General features: G+C 43.0%; 2 protein-coding genes and 1 pseudogene across 2 annotated transcripts in view; 2 read left to right on the plus strand and 1 right to left on the minus strand.

Annotated features, from left to right (window-relative positions):
* The first annotated feature begins 1,598 nt into the window (after positions 1-1,598).
* On the plus strand, positions 1,599-7,765 carry LOC131226864 (uncharacterized). The gene is made up of 4 exons (XM_058222599.1): positions 1,599-2,292; positions 2,524-2,803; positions 2,966-3,157; positions 7,225-7,765. Exons 1-4 carry the CDS (start codon positions 1,599-1,601, stop codon positions 7,763-7,765), a joined length of 1,707 nt encoding a protein of 568 aa, XP_058078582.1.
* An 8,792-nt stretch (positions 7,766-16,557) lies between these two features.
* LOC131226945 (small ribosomal subunit protein eS7-like) lies at positions 16,558-17,164 on the plus strand (annotated as a pseudogene).
* A 127-nt stretch (positions 17,165-17,291) lies between these two features.
* The window catches only part of LOC131227017 (uncharacterized), a 31,744-nt gene continuing 25,871 nt past the window's right edge, over positions 17,292-23,164 (minus strand). Inside the window, exons 4-5 of the mRNA XM_058222741.1 lie at positions 17,452-17,976; positions 17,292-17,359 (exon numbers count right to left, since the gene is read on the minus strand). Coding sequence (XP_058078724.1) covers positions 17,292-17,359; positions 17,452-17,976 — 593 coding nt within the window. The remainder of the gene's footprint in view (positions 17,360-17,451; positions 17,977-23,164) is intronic.

Genomic DNA, 23,164 nt, shown 5'->3' on the forward strand with positions numbered 1-23,164 from the left:
AAGGTGCCCATGGATGTTGCTGCTGGCGGGTGGCGAGCATTGCTATCACTGGCGCTGCTGTGGTTGTGGCAGATTGTGTGTGTGTGTGTGTGAGAGAGAGAGAGAGAGAGAGGTGCATGTCAAGAGGGGCTTGCAATGGTCACCTTTATTACTTTTGATAAGGAATTCATGAAGTGTCTTTTTGAAGGGTTCGGATTACGATGGAATTCAAACCTTTAACTGCATGCTGCAAATTATCCTCACATCTCTCATTAAAAAATAAAAAATAAATAAATTTAATTCACACTAAATACACATCGTTAAATACACCCTTAATTAAGATAAGTGTAATAACAACTCACAGAGGGATAAAGCACCAGCGATGACATGACAAGGCATTGACATTGTTAATTTTTTTTTTTTAAAAAAAAATAAAAAATAAAAAATCTTTATCGTTTAACTAGAAATATGGTTCATCTCATAAAATAAAATGTCAAAATATTTTAGCATAGACGAATTCCAACTGGCTGAAATGAAGCTTATGATTATTTAGATATACTAATTATATGGTCGCAGTTTTAAAGATTTAAAAAAACAAATTACCAATCCAAGTTACCCAAGGATAAAAACTAAGAATGAGTAAGGGAGGGGTAGAACCGATGAAGCAGACGAAAATAGCGAGCCATGGGTTCACAGGACCAACCACGGTGTAAACGGCTGTCATCATTGAGACCATCATTGAAAAGAGTCCTGCAGTCATTAAGATGTGAGCCAACATTATGGATTTAACTTTAACGTGGGATCGCGATATCATTCCGAGCAAATAGGAATGAAGGGCACATAAGGAGAAGGCAATTGCAAGGGTATTGAAGATCAAGAAAGCTTTGAAAGCAGGCCGGTTCGCGAGTAGTGCAGTTCCAAGAGCTCTATTGTCATTGCTGTTGCTATTGTTTCCAAGACTTCCATTGTCATTGCTGCCGCTATTGTACCCTCCAGGCATTGTGAAAGTTGCAGCAAAGGTGACCGTTGTGATCAATGTCACCACTAGTATGCATGTATTTAATTGATTTCTGAATTCTTCAACATTAGAGGATGCAATCGTTGTTGGCTTTTGTTTTAAAATGGACAGCAGATGCCACTGTCATCGACAGACGGGGAAATATTAGCAGCGGATCTCCCTGCAACAATGATAACAATATAGCAAGAAGCATGCATGCATACATATGTTATGAGGAATGATCACCTACAACTGATTGCATTTGAGCTAAGGTCACCCCCCAATGTGCTATGGGTCTAGGGCATTCAAGTTGTGCATGAGATTGGTCTAATTAACAGATCTAGGGCATGAATCAAGTTGGTCCAATCATCAAGCTGTTCATACACCTAACTAATTAATTCAAACTGTTTGTAGATTAGATTTAGAGCGTCCATTGTTTGCCGAAGCTCATCTACAATTGGCCAAGGCGGAACTTGCAGAAGAAATTTTTTGGAAGCAAAAATCCAGGAATTCCTGGTTGGAGGAGGGAGATAAAAACACGAAGTTCTTCCATCTTTAGGCTACTGAACGGGTCAGAAGGCTGAGGATTCAGGAGATCCAGACTGGGGATGGTGGGCTCCTGATGGATCAACCAGCTATTCAAAGAGCTGCTGTGATATTTATACAGTCCCTGCTATCCTCTGAGGCTGCGGCTCCTTCCTCAGCTGATTTTCAAGATCTTCTGGATTGTATCCCCCACATTATCACTGAAGCAAACAACATCGGCCTCATGCAGAAGCCATCTCTTGAGGAAGTTATATTGGCTGTCAACAAGCTCCCTAAAGACAGCGCGCCTGGGCCTGACAGCCTATCTGGAGTTTTCTTCTCGGGATGCTGGAACACTATAGGGAAAGATATCCTCGCCACTGTGGAAGCCTTCTTTCAAGGATCCGAGCTTCGTAGGGCCTTTTCTGTCACGCTGATCTGCCTTGTGCCAAAAAAATTGGGAGTCAAATCCTTCTCAGACTACAGGCCGATCAGCCCGTGCAACGTAGTGTACAAGATTTTTGCCACTATTATCTTGGATCGGCTTAGTACTATCCTCCCAAAGGTGATTTCCCTAGAGCAAGGGGCCTTTGTGCGGGGTCGTTCTATTGATGAAAACGTTGCGCTTGCACAAGAGCTTTTCAGAGACGTGGACCGAAAAGTGAGGGGTGGGAACATTGTCCTGAAACTCGATATGGAGAAAGCGTATGACAGGGTGGAATGGAATTTTCTGCGTCAGGTCTTGCTGAAGTTCGGATTTTCTGCTTCTTGGGTCAATTTAGTTCAATCTTGTTGGGAAAACAACTAGTTCTCGGTTCTTGTTAATGGAGTCAGTTACGGTTTCTTCCAATCTTCACGCAGTCTGAGACAAAGAGATCCTCTCTCGCTGAGTCTTTTCATCCTTGCTTCTAAAGTATTAAGTAGAGGACTGTCCAAGCTTAACTTGAGCGGTTTATGCTCCCCTTACAGGGTGAAACAGGGCTGCTTCCCTATTTCCCATTTACTGTATGCGGATGATACAGTTTTATTTTTAAACGGCTCAAAGCGTTCTCTTCTAGCTATTAAGAAATTCCTCTCTGATTACCAATCCTTGTCTGGGCAAAGGATCAACCTTCACAAGAGTTCTTTTTTCTGCTCCTCCAAATTATCTAATGCGAGAATTAGAGGCATTCATCAATCCATTGGCGTCAACAAATCTGCTGGTAATCTAGTCTATCTGGGGGTCCCTATTTTCAAAGGCCGAGCTAAGCGATCGTTCTTCGCCCCTCTCTTGGATAAGATGGCAGCAAATATTCAAGGCTGGTAAGCCGAAATTCTCTCCCAAGCAGGCAAACTCGTGCTGATCTTGTCTGTTCTGAGCAGCATCCTTATTCACTCCTTAGCGATAGTGATTATGCCAAAGAGTATTCTGAAGGATGTGGAGCAGATGTTTGCCAATTTCCTCTGGGGCTAGTGGGATGGCAGGCCGAACCTCCATTGGCGAAAGTGGTCATCCATTGCTAAACCTAAAGCTGAGGGTGGCCTTGGAACCAGACAGCTGAAAGATGTGATGACGGGTCTTCATTTAAAGATGGCTTGGACGATCAAGCAGAAGGATAACGGCAGTTTATGGGGGCAGTTCATTCGATCCAAGTACACGATCTCCTCTCATCCCAGGTCGGGCAGTCAACGAGCGTTGTTGTCTCCAATTTGGAATAGGATGATGGACCTATTCCCAGTCGTTGATAAATTCGCTTTATGGATCCTGGGGCGGGGGTACTGCAACATGTGGAGTGCCAATTGGATTGGGCTGGGCCCGCTTGATTCTCTCCCTTCTCTACACGTCTCTAATTATTTGAGACATATGAAGGTGTCCGACTTCTTAGACGGTGAACGCCGTGACTTGCGCACCGAACCGATACCCAGGTAAGAAGATGCCGATCAGCGTTTATTCCGAAGGAACACCGCGCGTTGCGGATTTCGAGGGAATCTCTACACAATTAGTTCCACTAATTAACCATAAATGCAACCATACCTCAAAGTACCTCACCCATTCCCTCTTTTTCCAAAAGTCCACCATCTTTCCACCTCACCATTCCTCTTTTCTCATTTTCAACCTCAACCATCCCTCTTCTCCACCAATTTCAAACTAAACCATACCTCTCATCTCTCCTTTCTTACAACCACCACTCCACCCATCCCTCCATCCATTATTTCTATCTCTCCCTCTCATTCTCTAGCAAATTTTCCAAATCCCATGAGAAATTTCACTCATCCAACACTCCTCTCTCAACTTCAAGTGTGGCCCACCCTCTCATCTCCAATCTCAACCATTTATCCTTCATCAATCTCCATTAAAAGTGAAGGTAAGGAGCTAAGGAGTCCAAGGGAGCAAGGAGAAGAAAGATAAGGTGGGTGTTTTTCCATTAATTTAAATTTTAAGGCCCACTTGTTGGTGGGACCCATTTGGATGTATGTGATTTAATCAAGAGGGCCCATAGTGGCGGGGTTCCTCTATCTCACCGTGTATCTCTCTCTTTATCTCTCTCATTCTTTCTTTGTAATGGTGTGGATCCCACCGATAGGTTACATCTCCTCCGTCCATCCACATCAGACGGTGTGGCCCACTCTATTATAGGTGATGATCCGCACCCTCTACTGTTGGGATGGGCCCAATGCATCTTTTATATGTGTATATATATATATGTATGATATATTTTATATAATATATGTATATATATGTATATAATATATAATATAATATGTACTTATATATATATACAATATAAGATAAATATTAAATGTATTTGTATATATATATATATATATATATATATATATATATATATATATATATATATATATATATATATATATATATATTGGTGGGCAACATTCACGTGGGACCCACCACATTTTTGTGAAAATATACGGACCGTCCAGCGTCCCTGGACGCAGACGTTGCAACAATGGACTTTATAAAAAAAAAAAAAAGAAAGGGAGTGGTGGGCCACTCATGCAGGCCCCACCTTGATGTATATGTAAGATCCGAGCCGTCCATGTTGTTCCTCGACTCATTTTAGGCGTTGAGCCGAAAAATGAAGTTGATCCCATTTTCTGGCGGGCCGTACCATAGGAAACAGTGTCCCTACCTTTGATTTGCTCCCTGATGCTCCTGTACATCTGAAAAAGGTCAATATTAGACTCTATGGGTTGGTATCAAGCCATAGAGACCAATGGATGGAGTGGATCTTACTAAAGCGGGCCCCACCTAGGAAAAACCGCAACAAAACCCTTTTTTTTCAAAAAAAATAAAGAAGCAGCAGTGCTGCTGCTACTGCTGCCAGCGCTGGCCACCGACGGGCGGACGGGCTGGGGGCTCACGGCCCAGCTGTGGGCCCCATCTTGGTGTGTTTCGACGATCAACACCGTGCGTTTGATGAGTACCCTCAGTCCACGCGTCCACCCGCCACCCCCATGTAAAACGCAGTGGGCCACACCATCCGAAATCATATGAAGACATTCCTAAGCATATAAAAACACTTGGTGGGACCCTCCAAATTTGGATGAATTCAAACTTGGTCTCAACGGCCGATAGGTGGGACTCACGATTGGATGGGCCGGATTGTGAATCACATCTCGGTGGGCCCCAAAACAAAAAAAAAAAAAAATAAAAATAAAAATTTAAAAGCAAAGTATGAAAGCGAACGGGCGGCCACGAGGCCGGGACCCACGGCTCCATCCGTGGGCCCCACCATGATGTATATTTTGTATCCACACCGCCCATTTGGTGGGCCACTATTTGACATGGACCCCCCTCAAAAATCAGGTCAATCCAGCGCTCGGGCGGCCCACATCACAAGAAACAGTGTGAATTGAACTCTACCATTGAAACCCTTTCTGGGTCCACAAAAGTTCAAGCTGAAAATTGTTGTTTCCCCTCCTCCTGGCCCGTGTGACCTTATGAATAAGTTGGATTTCAAATGAACATTTCGTGGGCCTTACCCAAGGTCCAAGTGACCTTATGAATAGGTTGGATTTCAAAAAATATTATGGTGGGCCCTGGCCCATGTGGTGGAGCCATATTGATATATTTCTCTGGCCGTTGGGGAGGCCCACCTTGATATATATATAAGGCCCATGAGGTTAGGCCCATTCGACGTATTGGTGGCCCGATGTCGAGGCCCACTCGATATATATAAGGGCCATGTTACGAAACCCATTGTGACGTATTCAAAGGCTCATGGGTTATGGCCCATTGCAATGTACATAAGGCCCACTAATGCGGCCCACTTGATTTATATAAGGCCCATATGAGATGGCCCATTTGATGTATCTGGAGCACTATGGGTCGAGGCCCAATGAGATGTATATTAGTCCATTGCAATGTGTGATTTCCTATGGTTTGTGTAATGGTGCTTTATGGCGGGCTAAGCCTTGGGAACAATGTTGGTTTGACGTCCACATTGTAAGGACAATGTTGGTTAAATGTCCGCATTGTCATACTCCTTAAGGCCACTGATAGGTTCATATTTATACTGCAGGCCGCCTAGGCCCATTTCTGTGATACGCAGAGCCCATCCCTATATGCATGTTTAGTATAGATCCATGGTTCATGATCATTCGCATCATATGTATGCCTGACATGAGGAGTGACCGATCATAGCATATGCCTTTGGGCAGCTGTTTATGGGCTCCCTGATAGGCGGAGTTGCCCCATATAAGTGCATGGTACATACAGATTGTTGCATGACTGATAATGTGACTCATGCACTTGCATTTGTGTGATTATAGTTACTATATGCCCTAGCGACATCAGGGCCATAGCCTCCACAGACACATCGTGGATGGCGGGATTGAGACCGGAAATATTTGATTCTAGCATACGGGCACCATAGATGTCCCCGGGTGAAAATCCCTAAACCCGATGGTACCAGAGGATGACTCCAATGTCGAGACCGAGTGGATATGTGAGCGCACGAGGGCCGAATACCAGAGGCCGCGTCTCCCACCGTGTCGTGGTCGGTTGGAAAGGAGTGTGGCCTTACTCGCCCGAGGGTAGGGGGCAATACTAGGCCGAGTTTGACCACTCGTGAATGGGTCCGCTATCGACGTCGGATAGGTATTGGCGACTATTGGTCGCGGATAGTGAGGTTTCTTACGCTCATTTGGGATGCGGCTAGGAGAGCGACAGTGCCATTTGGAGTGTATTGAACCCTGATGATTATCCAAAGAACTGTACCGATACATGTTGAGGATTGGCATGCTTGAGTTGCATCTTGCATCGCATGGCCGTGTTATGGCCGATAGCATTCATATCTTGCATCGCATGGCCGTGTTATGGCCGATAGCATTCATATCTTGCACCGCATAGCCTAGGTACGGCTGATTGCATTCATGTGCTCATCATCATGCGCATCACTCTGACCTTACATTTTGAGCACGTTTATATTACGCACACACTTACACCACCCTCTAAGCTTTCCATAAGCTTATGCACGATTGATGCGTGCAGGGAGATCACAGGATGCAGCCATAGTCTCGTTGTAGTTGGAGCGTGCATCTCTTCGAGTTGTTTCTTTTGTTACATTGTATTTTCCTTTTCTTTCGCATTGTTCTTAAAAGTTTTTGATCTTTGTGGTTTTTGTTTTTGTGTTCTTGTGGTTTTTAGTTGTGGATTATGCTTGTGTTATGCTCATTATGAATCAGACTGATGATTTGAAATCCTCCTTGTAGTATCCCAGGATCGGGCAGTTCATTCGATCCAAGTACACGATCTCCTCTCATCCCAGGTCGGGCAGTCAACGAGCGTTGTTGTCTCCAATTTGGAATAGGATGATGGACCTATTCCCAGTCGTTGATAAATTCGCTTTATGGATCCTGGGGCGGGGGTACTGCAACATGTGGAGTGCCAATTGGATTGGGCTGGGCCCGCTTGATTCTCTCCCTTCTCTACACGTCTCTAATTATTTGAGACATATGAAGGTGTCCGACTTCTTAGACGGTGAGGGAATTAGACTAGATGCAGCCGTCTTGCTCCCTATTTGGCTTAAGTCTCACATCATCAGTGGAGGTTTCTGCACCTCGGACGCCGATGATTCTCTCATTTGGCCTCTGGAGCCCTCGGGGCTTTTCTTGGTTAAATCGGCTTGGAATATCTCTCAGTTTCGTGGTCAGGTCCTTCCATGGTCCAACAAGATTTGGAATCCTAAAATCCCCCTCAAAATCTCTGTTTTCCTCTGGCGATTGCTTCACGATGCCCTTCCTGTTGATGTCTTGGTGTAGCAAAAGGGAATCCAACTTGCGTCTGCATGCAGCTGTTGCACCGTTGAATCCACTTTAGGTCCCCAGACTGAATCGCCATCGCATCTTTTCCTCGGAGCTCCCTCGCAGACTCAGTGTGGCAATGGACCGCTGCTTTCCTTGGGATACAACTCTTCAATCATCTCTCCATCACGAATAGGCTTCATTGGTGGTGGTAGAGACCCCTTCCCCCCAGGAGCAGGAATCCGATCATTCGTATGGCCCCGGGTTTCATTTTGTGGGAGATTTGGAAGGCTAGGAATGCTGCCAAATTTGACAATCATTTGTGCTCTACTTTTGCTATTTTCCTGAAGGTTCGGTGGTGGTTGCATACCATTTTCCCCCATCTGGACAATATTTTCCTCCTCCAGCATCTGTCTTCTCCTGCTTCTGCTTCCCATGCTGGCCCCTCCTCCCATCTCCCTGTCTGCCCCCCTCCATTATCAAATGGATCAAGCCTCGAGTTGGTTTCCTCAAGCTGAACGTTGATGGTTCAGCTCCGGCTAATCCTGGCCCTGCGGGTGGTGGTGGGATTGCCAGGATCACCATGGTGACCCTATTTTTGCCTTCACATGCGGATACGGTTCCGCCTCCAACAATACTGCTGAAATGCATGCTGTGCATAATGGCATTAAATTCTGTTTGGCTCTCGGGATCTATAACTTCATCATTGAATCAAATTCTTGTTGGGCAGTGTCCAGCCTAACCAAAGTTTCCTCGCCTTCCTGGAAATGGTCTTATTGGCTGACAAAAATAAGACGTCTCTCCTCTCAGGGGAACTTTTGGATTCTCCACGTTTTTAGGGAAGCTAACAACCTGGCTGATAGTTTGGCTAAGATTGGTAGCTCGGAACAGATTAACTCTTTCTTCCATGGTCTCGCTTGCCTCCCTCGCTTGATCAAGGGTCAGGTTTTATTGGATAAAATAGGTCTTGGTAACATTAGAAAGGGTTCTCACACTTTACATGTATAGCACATGATAGGCAGTTCATCTGCCCAAAATAGGCTTGTATTTTTCCCTCAGTAACGAAATTTTTTATTAAAAAAAAGCTAAAAAATAATAATAAAATAAAATAAAATCGTTGAGTAGGTGTAACAACGACGGTCTCACAGAACATACATATCCAGCTTGCCTGATGAGTGGGTTTGATTATTCATGGTTATGGCACCTTCATTTTGATCATTTGAGAGTTTTGATGGTTTGAAAAGGTTGGCAAGTAGAAAAACAGTGTCAAGGCTAACTCACTTTTGGAAAGCAATACAAAGATAAATTTCTAGTTGGAAAGCTACAAAGATTGTCATCACTTAATCTTGTCTATTTAGATGTGTATGAGATGGGTTACCATTTACATGATAGTAATAAATATTTTGCTGCTTTAATTAATGACTTTAGTAGGAATCAGTCCATTTATTTTCTTAAAGAGAAATCTGAGCTTTAGAGGTTTGATATTTTTAAAGAACTAAATTATTTGTAAAAAAACTAAGTACCTATATATATATTTCAAAGATTATTAGAATTGTTAGAGAATGTGAATACACCTCAAATGCTATGAAATTTTTTCTAAAGAGAATCGAACATCAAACCACCACAAGCTAGACACTTTAATAGAATATGGTCACAAGAAGAAGAAATTGAAGGACTATGGAGATAACAAGAAGCTATTAAAAATAAATGTGTTCCTCATTTACTAGGTAGCATTATATTTACTAATTGCCTAACATCATTCTTTTTTGACAAAAGTTGTAATGAATGTCACTCATACATTTAATATATTACCTACGAAAAATCCTTGATTCTGAGAACCTAAAGAAGCATGAAATTAGATAAAACCAAATATTTCTCATCTCCATGTTTTTAATTCTATTGCTTATGCCTATGTCTTACAAAAATAAGGAAAAGCTAGATGATAAAGAAACTAGATATCTCCACTACGTACTGTAAAATGGCATACTAACTTTATAATCTGATAACAAAAAGGTAATAATCCTTAATAGAAATGTGCTTGGAATGTATATTGATTTTAAAGATGATGTGGTTGGTCAGGGGGAACAACTAGTTCATCCTCTATTTCCATCTGCACGAAATACAACTCCAATGTTGGCATCTTCACCTAGACCACCTCCATCTCTATATTATTTGTCCCATCGATCTTCTACCATTAATTGTAAAAATTCTTGTACTTCTAAATTGCCTAAAAATATGAGTTTTTTTTAGATAGGTCGTGATGATATTTATGATGATGGTGACTTGATTAAAAAAGAATTGCACATTTGTCATAAGACTTGGCCCTCTCAAGTTTGAAGAACTCTATCCTCCAAACCTCCATAGAAATTACAACTTGCATACTTCGATGGATTTCTCTGACATGAAAAGTGTTGTTAAAACAGATATCTTAAATCTGGTCCGAGGTGCTCGACCAGTCGAGGGACTGCCTCGACTAGTCGAAGGTCCCTTCAACTGGTTGAAGCCCTCCTTCGACTAGTGGTGCATGGTTTGTGTACGAACTTCGTAAATTTGAGGTGGTTTCTAGGGAGGTGCGTAAGTGGAGTTTTGCCGTCTATAAATAGGAGTCCCTAGGGATATTCTCAGGTATGCTAAGGCTTTCTAAAGAGATTCCAAGGGTTTCTAAAAGGGTTATAAGGTTTTCAAAGGGTGAGATTCAAGGTTGTTCAAATCGGGTAAGTTCTTTCTCTTTGTAATTTCTATTTTCATAGTGAAGATCTGTCGCTTTGTGCCGTGGTTTTTTCTCGAAGGGGTTTTTCGCGTTAAATCTTTGTGTTCCCTTATATTTGCTTGGCGCCATTGGATTGCTATCCTAGATTCAAATCTGTGTGATTTTGCAGCACAAAGCCCAACAAGTGGTATCAGAGCAATCGTTGGGGTACAGATTTGAATATGAGGGATTAACATCAATGAGAAGCACTAGGTATGATATTGACAAGTACCCATGGAAAAATAACTTTGAGTCATGGAAGATCAAGATGATCAGTTCCTTAATCAAGCAAGGTAAAGATGGTGCTCTTGAGGAGCGAAAATTTACTATGATTGATGATAATTGAAATACTTTTGATAAGAAGTCCTTATCATCGATCCCTTTATATCTCATAGATGAGGTTCTCTAAAATGTCACGAGGGAGAAAACTGCGGCTAAGTTATGGGCAAAGTTAGATGATGTCTATGCGAAAAAATTCTTTGAAAATTGCCTACACTTGAAGCGACAATGGTATAACTTAAAGATGACAGAGGGTGGAGATCTAGATGCTCACATCACCAACTTTAATAAATTGGTTTGCAAATTGCTGGATATGGAGAAAGTGATGAAAGATGAGGAACAAACATGTATGATACTGAATTTTCTTCCGGCATTGTATGAGTTATTCAAGGACACAATGTGTACCACGAATAAAACCCTGAGTATCGACATAGTTATCTCAGCCCTTCAAGGGAAGACCATGAGAAAGCTTAACAGCGACATGGGAACATCTTCTGATGCACTGTTTATGAGGGGCAAAAATTTTGAACAAGGTACAGGATCTTCAAATTCTAGATCCAAATCCAAGGACAAGGGTATAAGATAAGTTAAAGTGCTAGAATCGTGAGATGGAAGGACACATGAAGAAGGATAATACAAATCCTAAATCTAAGAAAGAAGAATCTGAGGCTTCATATAGGGAGGCTAATGCTGCCACGTCAGATGGATCGAGTGGATGTGATGGTGATGTTTTGTCTGTGTCTATGATTAGATAGTCATACGATGATCGTAGAGGCGAGTGGATTCTAGACAGAGGGGCATCCTTTCACATGACTCCTCATCGGAGTTGGTTCGCTAGCTACAAGGAGTGTAATGGTGGATAAGTATTTATGGGCAATGATAATGCCTATAATGTTGTGGCTGTTGGTACGGTGCACATCAAGGTTTTGATGGGGTGGAGCATATCTTGACCGATGTCAGGCACGTTCTTAATTTGAAGAAGAATCTGATTTCTCTTGGTGTACTTGAGGTAATTGACTGCAAGTACACAGGTATTAATGATGATCTTAAGTATCTAAGGGGGCACGGGTAGTCATGAAAGTGCAACGACTCGGTAATCTTTACAGGTTGATTGGGAGCACTTCAACAGGTGGAGCTATGGTGACTATAGCGGATTTCACCTCTGCACGTATATGGCATGCTGGGCATGGCCACATGAGTGGGCATGGCATGAAGGTTGAGACATAAGGATACAGCATGAGGAGCAGCCACCTGTGAGAAGAATCACATAGCATAATTGCAAGATATCGGCGAGGTACACGGACGACTTCAATATCGCATATGCCCTCGCTATAGGTGAGGGGGATCCGTCTACTATTCAGATGGCTCTAAGTGAGCCTAGTGCTGAGAAGTGGAAGGTGATTATGGACAATGTGATGGACTCGTTGTACCAGATCGTCTCATGGGAACTGGTGGAGCTTCCAGTGGGTCGGAAAGCGGTTGGATGCAGGTGGATTTTCAAAAAGATAAAACATGAATACAAAGCGAAGTTGGTAGCGGATGGTTATGTTCAGAGAGAAGGGATCGACTTCTCAGAGATATTCGCGCCAATGGTATAACAGGTGTCTATTAGATCCGTATTGGCACTGGTTGCCTAATGCGATCTTTAGCTGAAAGGATGGATGAGGAGACTGCGCTTCTACATGGGAAATTGGAAGAGAGGTTCTTCATGAACTGGTCAGGGCTAGGATGTTTGGAATCGTTCCCTTCCATCCACATTCCTCAGGTCCATAGATCATTAAAAGTATCGGATTTTATTGGTATAAGTGGTCTGCTGCCGGTCACTCCTATGGCCCTGCCTAACGGTGTCTTGGATCATATTCATCATGGGGGCTTCTGCACCTCCGATTCGGATGATGTCCCGTTTTGGCCGCATGACGCAACAGGGATGTTCATAGTCAAGTCTGCATAGGAAGTTGTCAGGCACCATGGATTGAAGAAAGAATGGGCGAAGAGGGTCTGACACCCTAAAATTCCTCCGAGGGTCTCTATTTTTGTTTGGAAGCTACTTCAGGGGGCTCTTCCTATGGAGGAAAGTATCCAGAAGAAGGGAATTCCTCTTGCTTCGAAGTGTGTCTGCTATGTGGGCGATCTAATTTCTTCCCCCCCTCGGAATCTTTGGCCCACCTTTTTCTTGTAGGTAGATTGGCGTCATCTATCTGGTCGTGGCTAGCGAGATCTTTTGGGATCTCCATTCCCCACCACCTCACCATCTCAGCTCGGCTCCACTAGTGGTGGTTTAGGGCCCTCCTATTCCGGAAAATCCTGATCCATCTTCGCTTAATCCCAGCCATGGCCCTGTGGGAAATTTGAAAAGTAAGGAACAAAGTTCGGTTCGACGACCTTCCCATTTCAGCAGCTCGTGTAAAGGAGAAGATATCTTGGCGGTTGGAATCTCTATTCCCTCAAGCTTCCAATCCCCCCCCCCCCCCCCCAATCCCAGCCGGCACAGGCCTCCTCAGATCCTCTCATTCCTCTTCCCCTCCTTTGGCCGCAGTCGTGGTCAGGTGGCTTCGCCCTCTTGGGGGCTGGTCCAAGCTCAATGTTGACGACTTTGCCTTATCCAATCTAGGGTTAGCGGGCAGTGGGGGCATATGCAGAGACTCCCAAGATAATTTGCATTTTGCCTTTTACCGGGGCTATGGGAATGTAACCAATAACATGGCCGAGATTCTTGCTGTGTATGACGGGCTGAAGCTGTGTATTTCGTTCGGAATTGATAAGGTTATTATCGAGTCTGATTCCAAGTGGGTCATGGAGTGTTTATCTGGCATTTCCAGCATCTCTTGGAAGTGGAATTATTGAGTGGCTAGAATCAGAAGGCTTTGCGGGAGGGGAACTTTCTGCATCTCCCTAATCTAAAGGGAAGCTAATGGGCAAGCAGACAGTCTAACTAAAGAAGGCAGCTTGTCCCAATCTTTTAAGTGTTTTCGAAATGTCTCCCTCCTCCCTTGGCTGATCAAGGGCCATTATCTTTTCTTAACAAAGCAGGCCTTGGCTCCATTAGAAAGGAAAAAAATCCACTTTTATATAGGACACGATAGGTGGGTAGCTGAAGAATGGCTGCTTGCCTGAAATACCTTAGGCTGTAATCTTTTTCCTTATATGGATTGGTAGGCCCCTTGACCCATCTATTAAAAAAAAGGTTCTTCATAAAGCAACCAGAGCGGTTTAAAGTTAAAGGGGCTGAGAAAAAAGTTTGCAGGAGGTCGTTGCACGACCTGTCGCTTAGGCAGTGGTATAAATTTTGATTTCTTCATGGTGAGTCAGGTATTTTATTTTGATGACATGTAGATTACTAATCATGACTTGTTTGAAATCAATGTACTAAAGATTCGGTTAAATGGGACATTCAGGATGAATGATCAGGGAGCTGTAAAAAAGGTTCCCGACATTGATATCCATAGAGACTATAAGAGGAGCTGGCTTTGGTAATCACAGGTAAAATACCTTGAGTAGGTATGTGATGGACCAGGCAAAGTCGGTGAGCATTCCCTACACGGTTCACTTTAAGTTTTCATCAGGACATGTCCCAAAACAGATGAGAAAAAGTAGGATATGTCTCATGGGCCTTATTTGAATGTAGTTAGCAGCGCATGCCATGGTCTATACTAGACTGGTTATTTCACAAGCTATCACTGTTGTGAGCAAATACCCTAGCAAGTAATATTGGATGGCAGTGAGATGGTACAGAGGAATATCTTAACTTTTGAGAAGACAAGCAAATTTGGAAGGGTATGTGGATTCAGATTACGTAGGCAGTGTGGATTCCAAGAAGTCTACTTCAAGATACTTATTTGTACTAGCGGGTAGAGCAATTAGTTGGACGTCGAAGTTTTAGTTCGTGGTGGCTCTTTCCACGACTGAAATAGAATATATGGTAATGATGAAAGCGTTTAAGGAAGGTGTTTGGTTAAGAGACATGATAAATCAGTTGGGACTTCAGCAGGAAGCGGTGCGAGTTAACTGTGATAGCGAGAGCGCTATCAATTTTGCTAAAAATTCTATTTATAACTCACGTACTAAGCACATTGATGTTCGCACCATTTTATCCGATAGGTGCTTGAGGAAGAAGGCGTAACACTGGAGAAGATTCACACCAGCGTGAATCTAGCAAACATGCTTACCAAGGTTGTTCCTACGGAGAAGTTCAAGTTCTGTGCAACTTCTTTGGGCTTGGCGATGACATAAAAGAAGGACGGAGTATGCACGAGAAGCATTGATTGAAGTTATGATATAATGCAGAGATAAGAGAAGAGGTTAAGAAGGTATATGGTTAAAGATTGAAGACATGGTGGAGATTATTATTAAAACAAATATTTTAAATCTGGTCTAAGGTGCTCGACCAATCGAGGAACTACCTCGACTAATTGAAGATTCCTTCGACTGGTTGAAGCTCTCCTTCGACTAGTCGAGGGTTATGCAGACGATGTGCAGTTTGTGCGCAAACTACGTAAATTTGAGGTAATTTTTAGGGAGGTGCGTAAGTGGGGTTTCCCCATCTATAAATAGGAGTCCATAGGGCCATACTTAGGTATGTTAAGGCTTTCTAAAGGGATTCCAAGGATTTCTAAAAGGGTTCTAGGGTTTTTAAAGGGTGTAGCAAGGGTGAGATTCGAGGTTGTTCGAATCGGGTAAGTCTTTTCTTTGTAATTTCTATTTTCATGGTGAAGATATGTCGCTTTGTGCTGTGATTTTTTCCTGAAAGGGCTTTCTACGTTAAATCTTTGTATTCTCTTATGTTTGCTTGGCACCATTGGATTGCTATCCTAGATCCAAATCTGTGTGATTCCGCAGCACAAATCCCAACAAAAAGATGATGACGCACCCACCATAAACATGTTTAATAATCATATGTCTAATTGCCCCAAGATCCAACAACTTATATTCTAGTTGGTTTGGGAAATGGAGTGATATATTCAAGGCCCACTTCTATATAATTGTTACATGGAGAGATCTACAATGGTGATATTGAAATCTTGGTAAGACGAGAGTCAGACCATGCAAAAATTCAAGAAATATTTTTGAGAATCTAATTGATGAGATTACTTTCCCTCTTGATAAAGAAGCCAATAATTCTAGAATAAGCTTTGGCTATAATGATTAGTGCTGAAAAGGCAGTAAAAGAAAAGGAAAGAAGTTAAGTTTAGGACAATTCTCGAGACTTTGATGGGATTATCTAGTATTCCTTATTAGTTAAGTCTATTTCCGTGGGCAATCCATACTAGTGAGATGGAATGCTTTCAAATACTTGTGATAGGTTGGGATAAATGATCTTTAATTTTATGAGACCCACATAAATTGTTAATGTAGCCTATTTGTTGTACACCCCTATAGCGCTGACGGTCTTTCAGTTGATAGGCCCCTCCCCTACATCTTCTTATAATCAATGATTTATAAGTGGTGTGCTCACATCTTTTGGAGAAAAAAAGAATGTAGCCTATTTGTTGTACACCCCTATAGCGCTAACCCACCGCCCCCCCTCTTGATTTACATCTTCTTATAATCAATGATTTATAAGTGGTGTGCTCACATCTTTTGGAGAAAAAAGAATGCTAATGTGATTGTCATTCCCAGTCATAGTGGTGATTAACTTTCTTAATTATGCTGTGGTATACTAAAAACCCTAGCTTTCAAGGGAGGGAGAATAACTTTCCCAGTCTCTGCATGCACACCTCCTGCAAAAGCTAGGGTCTTCAGTTCTCCCTCCCTCGAACTCCGGCCTTCTCCTCCCCGAAGTCAAAATGTTTACATCTAGGCAGAAAATCCAGAAAGAGAAGGATGTTGAACCTACGGAGTTCGAGGAGTCGGTTGCACAGTCATTTTTCGACTTGGAGAACACCAACCAGAAGCTTAAAAGTGACTTGAAGGACCTTTATATAGACTCAGCAGTGCACATGGATGTTTCTGGAAATCAAAGGGCTGTTGTTATCCATATGTTCCTCATAGATTGAGGAAAGCTTATCGAAAAATTCATGTTAGGCTTGTGAGAGAGCTAGAGAAGAAGTTCAGTGGGAAGGATGTGATCCTGATTGCATCCCGAAGCATTATGAGGCCACCAAAGAAAGGTTCTACTGCTGTGCGTCCTCGCAGCCGCACACTCACTGCTGTGCATGAAGCCATGCTAGAGGATGTTGTATATTGGGCTGAAATTGTTGGGAAACGCATTAGATGGATCGAAGATCATCAAGATTTATCTAGAACCGAAGGAGTGGAGCAACACTGAATACAAGCTGGGGACTTTTGCAGGTGTTTACAGGAAGCTTTCGGGGAAGGATGTGGCGTTCGAGTATCCAATCACAGAAGGCAAAAATTGCATTACTATGGACGAATTTGATTCATTCCTCTTCTTTTTCTTCTTCTTCTTTTTAATTATTTTTTCCTTCATTCTCAATTGCCATTTTTGAGTTCTTTGAATTTTGACTCATGGGCCACTATACATGGTCTAAGTCTGGGAAGTTTCGAGGGGTTAGAGATTTAAGCTTTGCAAGTTTTGAGGGCTTTTATTAGGAAGCAAGATATGCGGAGCTTTGGACTTCCCCCTCCTAAAATGATCTAGTGTTGAATTTAATCAGATGTTTTGATAATAATAATAAAAAAAACACTCTGCATGCACATATGTAAGTATGAGAGTGACCAAATACCTGAATTTCATCCTCTTGTCTTAACTCAACAAGGTCTAAAGCAGTGTAACCATCCTTATTTTCCATTTCCAAATCCACCATTTCATGCCTCACTAGGAGTGCAGCCAATTTAATATTGTGGTGTATCACTGCAAGATGGAGAAGTGAATTTCCATATTTTTTATCGGCTTCCTTAATTGCACTATGAAGCTGTGGGGAAGACCTCCATGTCCAAGCAATCGGATCACACCAGCCACTCATGGCAGATATTTGAAAGGCGTTCCTTCCACTCTGATCAAGCTGCTCGATGGCATCCGGAGATTTTTTTACTAGCAATTCAAATGTGTCTGCAGAGCCAAAAGTGGCGGCGATATGAAGAGGCGAGTCTCCGTCATTGTTTAAAACATAGGCTAGTAAAGGTTCGATGTCGAGTAGCTGCCTAGCAATGGACTCATTGTCGTTTTGGCGAGCTGCATGGTGAAGTGCATTTTGACTGTCGTTGTCTGTCATCCTTATCAACACCTTCATTTCTTCCAACTCTGTAGGCATTGCATAAAAAATAATAATAATAATAATAATTAAAAAAAAAATCACTCTGTAGGCATTGCATTTCTTTCAGTTATTTGGTTGATAAAACTGTCTAAGGAAAACACCAAAGCTCACAATTATAGTTGTTATGCAAATGATGCAACTTTCCTATAATTGCTTCCCAATAGGGAACCCTTGTAGTCATAGTTTAGAAACTCAAAAACTCGCCTAGCATCGAAATCCAACCGGGTCGAGTCGATGGGAAGATTGGAGTGGACTCAACTCAATATCTAATAATTAAAATTATAAATAAGATTTTAGTAATAAGTAGTTTGAATAGTATGAGTATAACAATAGGAAAATCTAATCATCAAAGCAGTGTTGACCTATTGGTAGACATATTGTTGGCCTTTTGCTAGCCGTTGTGAGTTAAATCCAACAACAGTGGGTCACACCATAACAAGAAGGAGGTTTGAGAACACCCGCCTTTGAAAATGCATGGAAATCACATATATCAACCTATTCCAAGCCTAGTGGATGTCACAGATACATTATGGTGGACTCCACCGAGCTTCTGCCCATAGAGACTCCTTTTAGGACGCGGATTAGGCCAGTCAGGAGTAAATGATTAGTGAATGAGCGCTGGCAGTGGGGCCCACCACGATGTATGTGTTGCTTATCCAGGCTGTCCATCCATTTTGCCAGCACATTTTAGGGATGGTCTCAAAAATGGGCGGATTCTGGCCATGAACGGGTAGTTCTATGGTGGGCCCACCATGATGTATCTGGTTATCTATGCTGTTTATTCCTTCTCTTGGATCCGTTAAAGGTATGTGCACAAAAATGAGGTAGATCTAACGCTCAAGTGGACCACGCCAAAGATGATTGTTGCATTTAATGCAACCAAGTTTATTATTTGGTGTGGTTCACTTGAGCATTGGATCTCCTCATTGTCTTGCACATGCCTCAAAATGATCTAAGAGAAGAGATGAACAGTGTGGATAAACGGCCTGCCTACAGAACTGCCCGTTCGCGGCTAGAGACCAATGCGCATCTCCAAAAATGAGGCAGATCTAAATCTCAGGTGGACCATAAAGCTGGGATTGAATGTACACCTTTAAAAGCTTCTTATGTTCCACAAAAGTTTTGAATCAAGCTTCTATTTGTATTTTCCCTTTATACAGGTATACATGACATTATCAACAAATTGGATGAATGGCAAATAAATATTAGGGTAGGCCTTAGAAAGTTTTTAATGGTGGGCATTCAATTACCACTGTTTTCCAGTGGTATGGTCCACCTGAGATTTCGATCTGCTTCATTTTTGGAACCATGCTCCACAAGTAGCTGGCAAAATGGATGGAAAATGTCGATATACATCTCATACATTGAGGTGGGCCCGGCAGTTGGAACCTCACCCACCAAACTGTTACCCTCCTTGTAGGCAGAGTTACATGAAATTCAGGGGTAGATGTGGCTTAGGCTCTGAGCATGGCCAGCGACACGGGCCCATTACTTTGCTGTTCCCCGTTGCGGGCACAAGCCCGTATATAGCGGCATTCAGAGGCCCGAGTTGTAGCCGCGAAACTATACAAAGGGCATCTTGGGGCCGATCAGGAAAATCAGCCCAACCCACATATTTACTGGATTCATGGATCTTAACCCGAGCTTGATTCGGCTCTTTATTCGGATACCAAGTGGATTTAACCCATGACCATAGTGTTGAAACTCATAGAGCCTACCACTCAGCCATAAGTAGGGACCTAGTGTGTGGGCCACCTGATTTTTTTGGTTAATCTTAGAGGTGGGCAGGATCCGACTCGAATCGACCAAACTGGTCGGATCGGATCCAACCTGAACTAAAAGCTAGGGTCGGGTCCGATCAAGTAGACCCACTTAGATCCAATGTCAAACTGAGTCAAGTTCGGGTCATGTAGCAACTCGATCCTATTTGATCTAGTCAGATCCGGTCTGATTCGTATGAGAATCAGGTAGTATAAAGTCAGAATTTAGTTAAATTTTTTTTTTTACCTTTACCCTTCTTCTACCCGAACCTTAACTCTACCCGAGCCGGTATCGCCAAATGAACCTTTGTGGCGTGTAACAGCTGCAACCATGCTAGCTTTTTGTTCTGCTGATTGAAGCACGACCAGCAAACGGGGAGCCTGGTTTTGAAGTCCTACCCGGTGTGAGAGGAGAGTTTGGGTTGCTGACTCAGGTTCGGCGGACGACCTGATGTGGTGCGGCACCGCAGCCCGAGCCGACTTCCTCTCCTTCCTTCATTCTCTCTCCTCCTTTCCCTCCATCTTTCTCTCCCGATTTCCCTCTTGTTTCCTTACTAACACCAGAGTCTCCGGCTCGGCTTGATTCAGACCAATCTGAATTGACTGGACAGACTCAACTCGATTTGACTCGGTTTCCCTGACCAAGTCGGACTCAGTTCGGGTCAGGCCAATAAGGAATCTGTTCGGATCGAGTCAGCCCTACTAGACTTGATCCCGAATCGGATCGAGTTCAGGTCTGGTACTTGCAAAAACCGAATCGAGTCAAGTTGGACCTAATCCGGTCCGACTCAACTCGATGCCCGCCTCTAGTTGATCTCTTGATGCAAAATTATAAATGGTCATATATGATACGTCTGAATACCTATTTATAGACGATCATAATTCCTACTAGACTTCATGGTTTTTGGCCAAAAATAATAAGTGTCCAATTTGGTCTAAGGCCACGTTGTTCTCCTAATTTTTTTAAGTCCTTTTCATGATGGGCATGACTCCTAAAACTAAAATAATCAAAAGTTATGATCAAATTAAAACTTATCAAAAATGGACTTTTGACTATTGATTTGATGTAATCTCGCAAATCTGTCGTGGGCAACCTGACATAGTAGGTTGGTTGGCTAAAGTAGCTTCTCCTACCCTAAAATTATATATGATATGTTAAAAAACTTATTCTGATTTGCGAGATACGACTGTTTTAAAGTTCTAACGGTCCTTATCACTTCCATGTTCGATCAGGCCTTCTTTAGTATATCTTGGACAAGAAAGTGTCTGCGACCTGCTGTTCAGGGTCAAATATTGCATATCAGACCCAGTCATTGCCTGGATTTATGAACTTGGTACTGTTTAAATAGCTCATTTTAATCATGTTTGTGTTGCAAGGTGGAATTGCGAGCTGGGACTGGATCGGGATACTAAAAGTATGGATTTAATGCTCTGAAGTCACCAAGGCAAGCGACGGACCCCAGGAGACCAAGATCGACGGAATCACAAGCCAGGGATCCGCGAAAATCGAGAAACTGAAGCTCAAGCGGCTTGAAAGTCAGCCAGAATGCAAGATCACTGGGCTTCCATCATCTGTTTGGCTCAAAACTTTATACATAACTCGAGGACCAAAAACTAACCGTACACGTCAAATTTCAGCCATTGGATCCCTCTGGAAGTGGCCCAACGGACAGATCAGCCCATAAATCAGTGATTTGGGACCCGCCTGGTATCTGGAAATGCTTTAATTTTATTCTCAACGCGTTAAATAAGATGAGGAAGGGAATGGACGGAACGGATTCCACATGTACATCACACTGGACCCTGCATGTACAGCGCGTGTACATAGGGTACACGCACGTGTGCTGCACCAGACGACCGTTGCGGTCAACAGACGGTTGACCCATCTTCTTTCCCCACCAGCGTCCAGCGGACGGACGGAGGTTGGCCATTTTTGTCTAGTGGGCCCCACCCATCATCCCTTTGGAAAATCTAAACCATCCATTGCATTCGGAATAGGAGTTTAACCCACGCCTAGATTTCCTTTTGTCATCATGCAAGTTTCTTCATTTTCCTAGTCGTTAAACACAGGATGGACGGCGGAGCAAAAAGATCGGTGGACCACACCTAATCCAAGCCAAACAAGCCGTTTCCAAACGGTTTTTCGAGGATATTTCAACGGACGGTGTGGATTTTCTTCCTGATATCAATCAGTGCGACACCAGCCATCACAGCGTGACGCGCGTCGGCTCTGTTCCGCAACATAGGTAGCGGTTGATCTCTGTGGGCCACCATCAGGGCCCATCGGGCTAATCAGGACCATCCATCAGAAGCCTACGCTCCATATCATCCTAGCCTAGATGACGAAACTTCAAGAAACAATGAAGATCAGTTTTCGATCGTTCAAATGGAAGACAGACGGTGGAATAAAATAATTCGTGGGCCACCACGAAGTTGATCCAAAATTGATCAGTTCCGACTGATTTTTCGAGGGGAGACCAATGGACGGCATGGATTTCGTTGATAAAACAGATCATGGGCCCATCAGCAGCTCAACGCAAGTTTTGCGCAGACAGCTTCCAAGCAGAACCCGGACGCTGCCGACTCCCGTGGCCCACTGTATGATCTCGATCGTGGCCGAAATAATGATCAGTACCGTCCAAAATGTCCACAGGGAGGCCATAACCCTGTCTAAGGAGTCTGTTTTGAGAGATCTTGACGGCTAGTCGCTCACACTCGGCTCAAACGTAAGTTCTCTTGCGTTATTGCGCGTTCCGGCTACGAAACATGTTGCTGCTTAATGATTTTCGCACATGCACTGTCTCCCAGCCAACCTTCTCATCTATAAAACGGAGAAAGAGTGAGAGAGGAAAGGTATCAAAGTTTGGGACCAGAGGAGATTGAGGGCTTGGACGATTGCAAGGGAAAGAGAGAGAGAGAGAAGATACAGAGTTTGGTTTGTTCTTGAAGGTTTTAATTCTTTTATTTATTTTTGAGAGATCAAGCCCAATCATGTTGGGCTAAACCTCTTAGCTAAACCTCTTAGCTAAGGCTAAGAGGTGAAGCTTGTAACGTGATGGGAGAACTTGTTGCTTGTGCCTTTTGTTTAGACTGAAGGGGTTTTTGATGTAGTTTTATGGGAATATTTTTAGTTTTTAATGGCCTGTTGTGACTGAAATTACAATGGGTTTGCAATGGCTTTGAGTATTTCTTTTTCCTTATTTTGATTATGACGTCAGGAAGCCCTGTTGTTCGCCATTGTCTCCTAGGCATGGTTGGATGTCAGTACCCTTCCTAACCTTCATAGCATGTTGATTGGTTGGTAATTATTTAATTCTGTTGTTTGCTTTGTCTCCTAGGCATGGTATGATGATGGAATCCATTCTAATTCATACACCTTTCATCTCTTGAAAACCAAATCAAGTAAGTTCAGTTA

The sequence above is a fragment of the Magnolia sinica genome, chromosome 1 (genome assembly GCF_029962835.1).
Source record: "Magnolia sinica isolate HGM2019 chromosome 1, MsV1, whole genome shotgun sequence".
Classification (NCBI taxonomy): domain Eukaryota; kingdom Viridiplantae; phylum Streptophyta; class Magnoliopsida; order Magnoliales; family Magnoliaceae; genus Magnolia; species Magnolia sinica.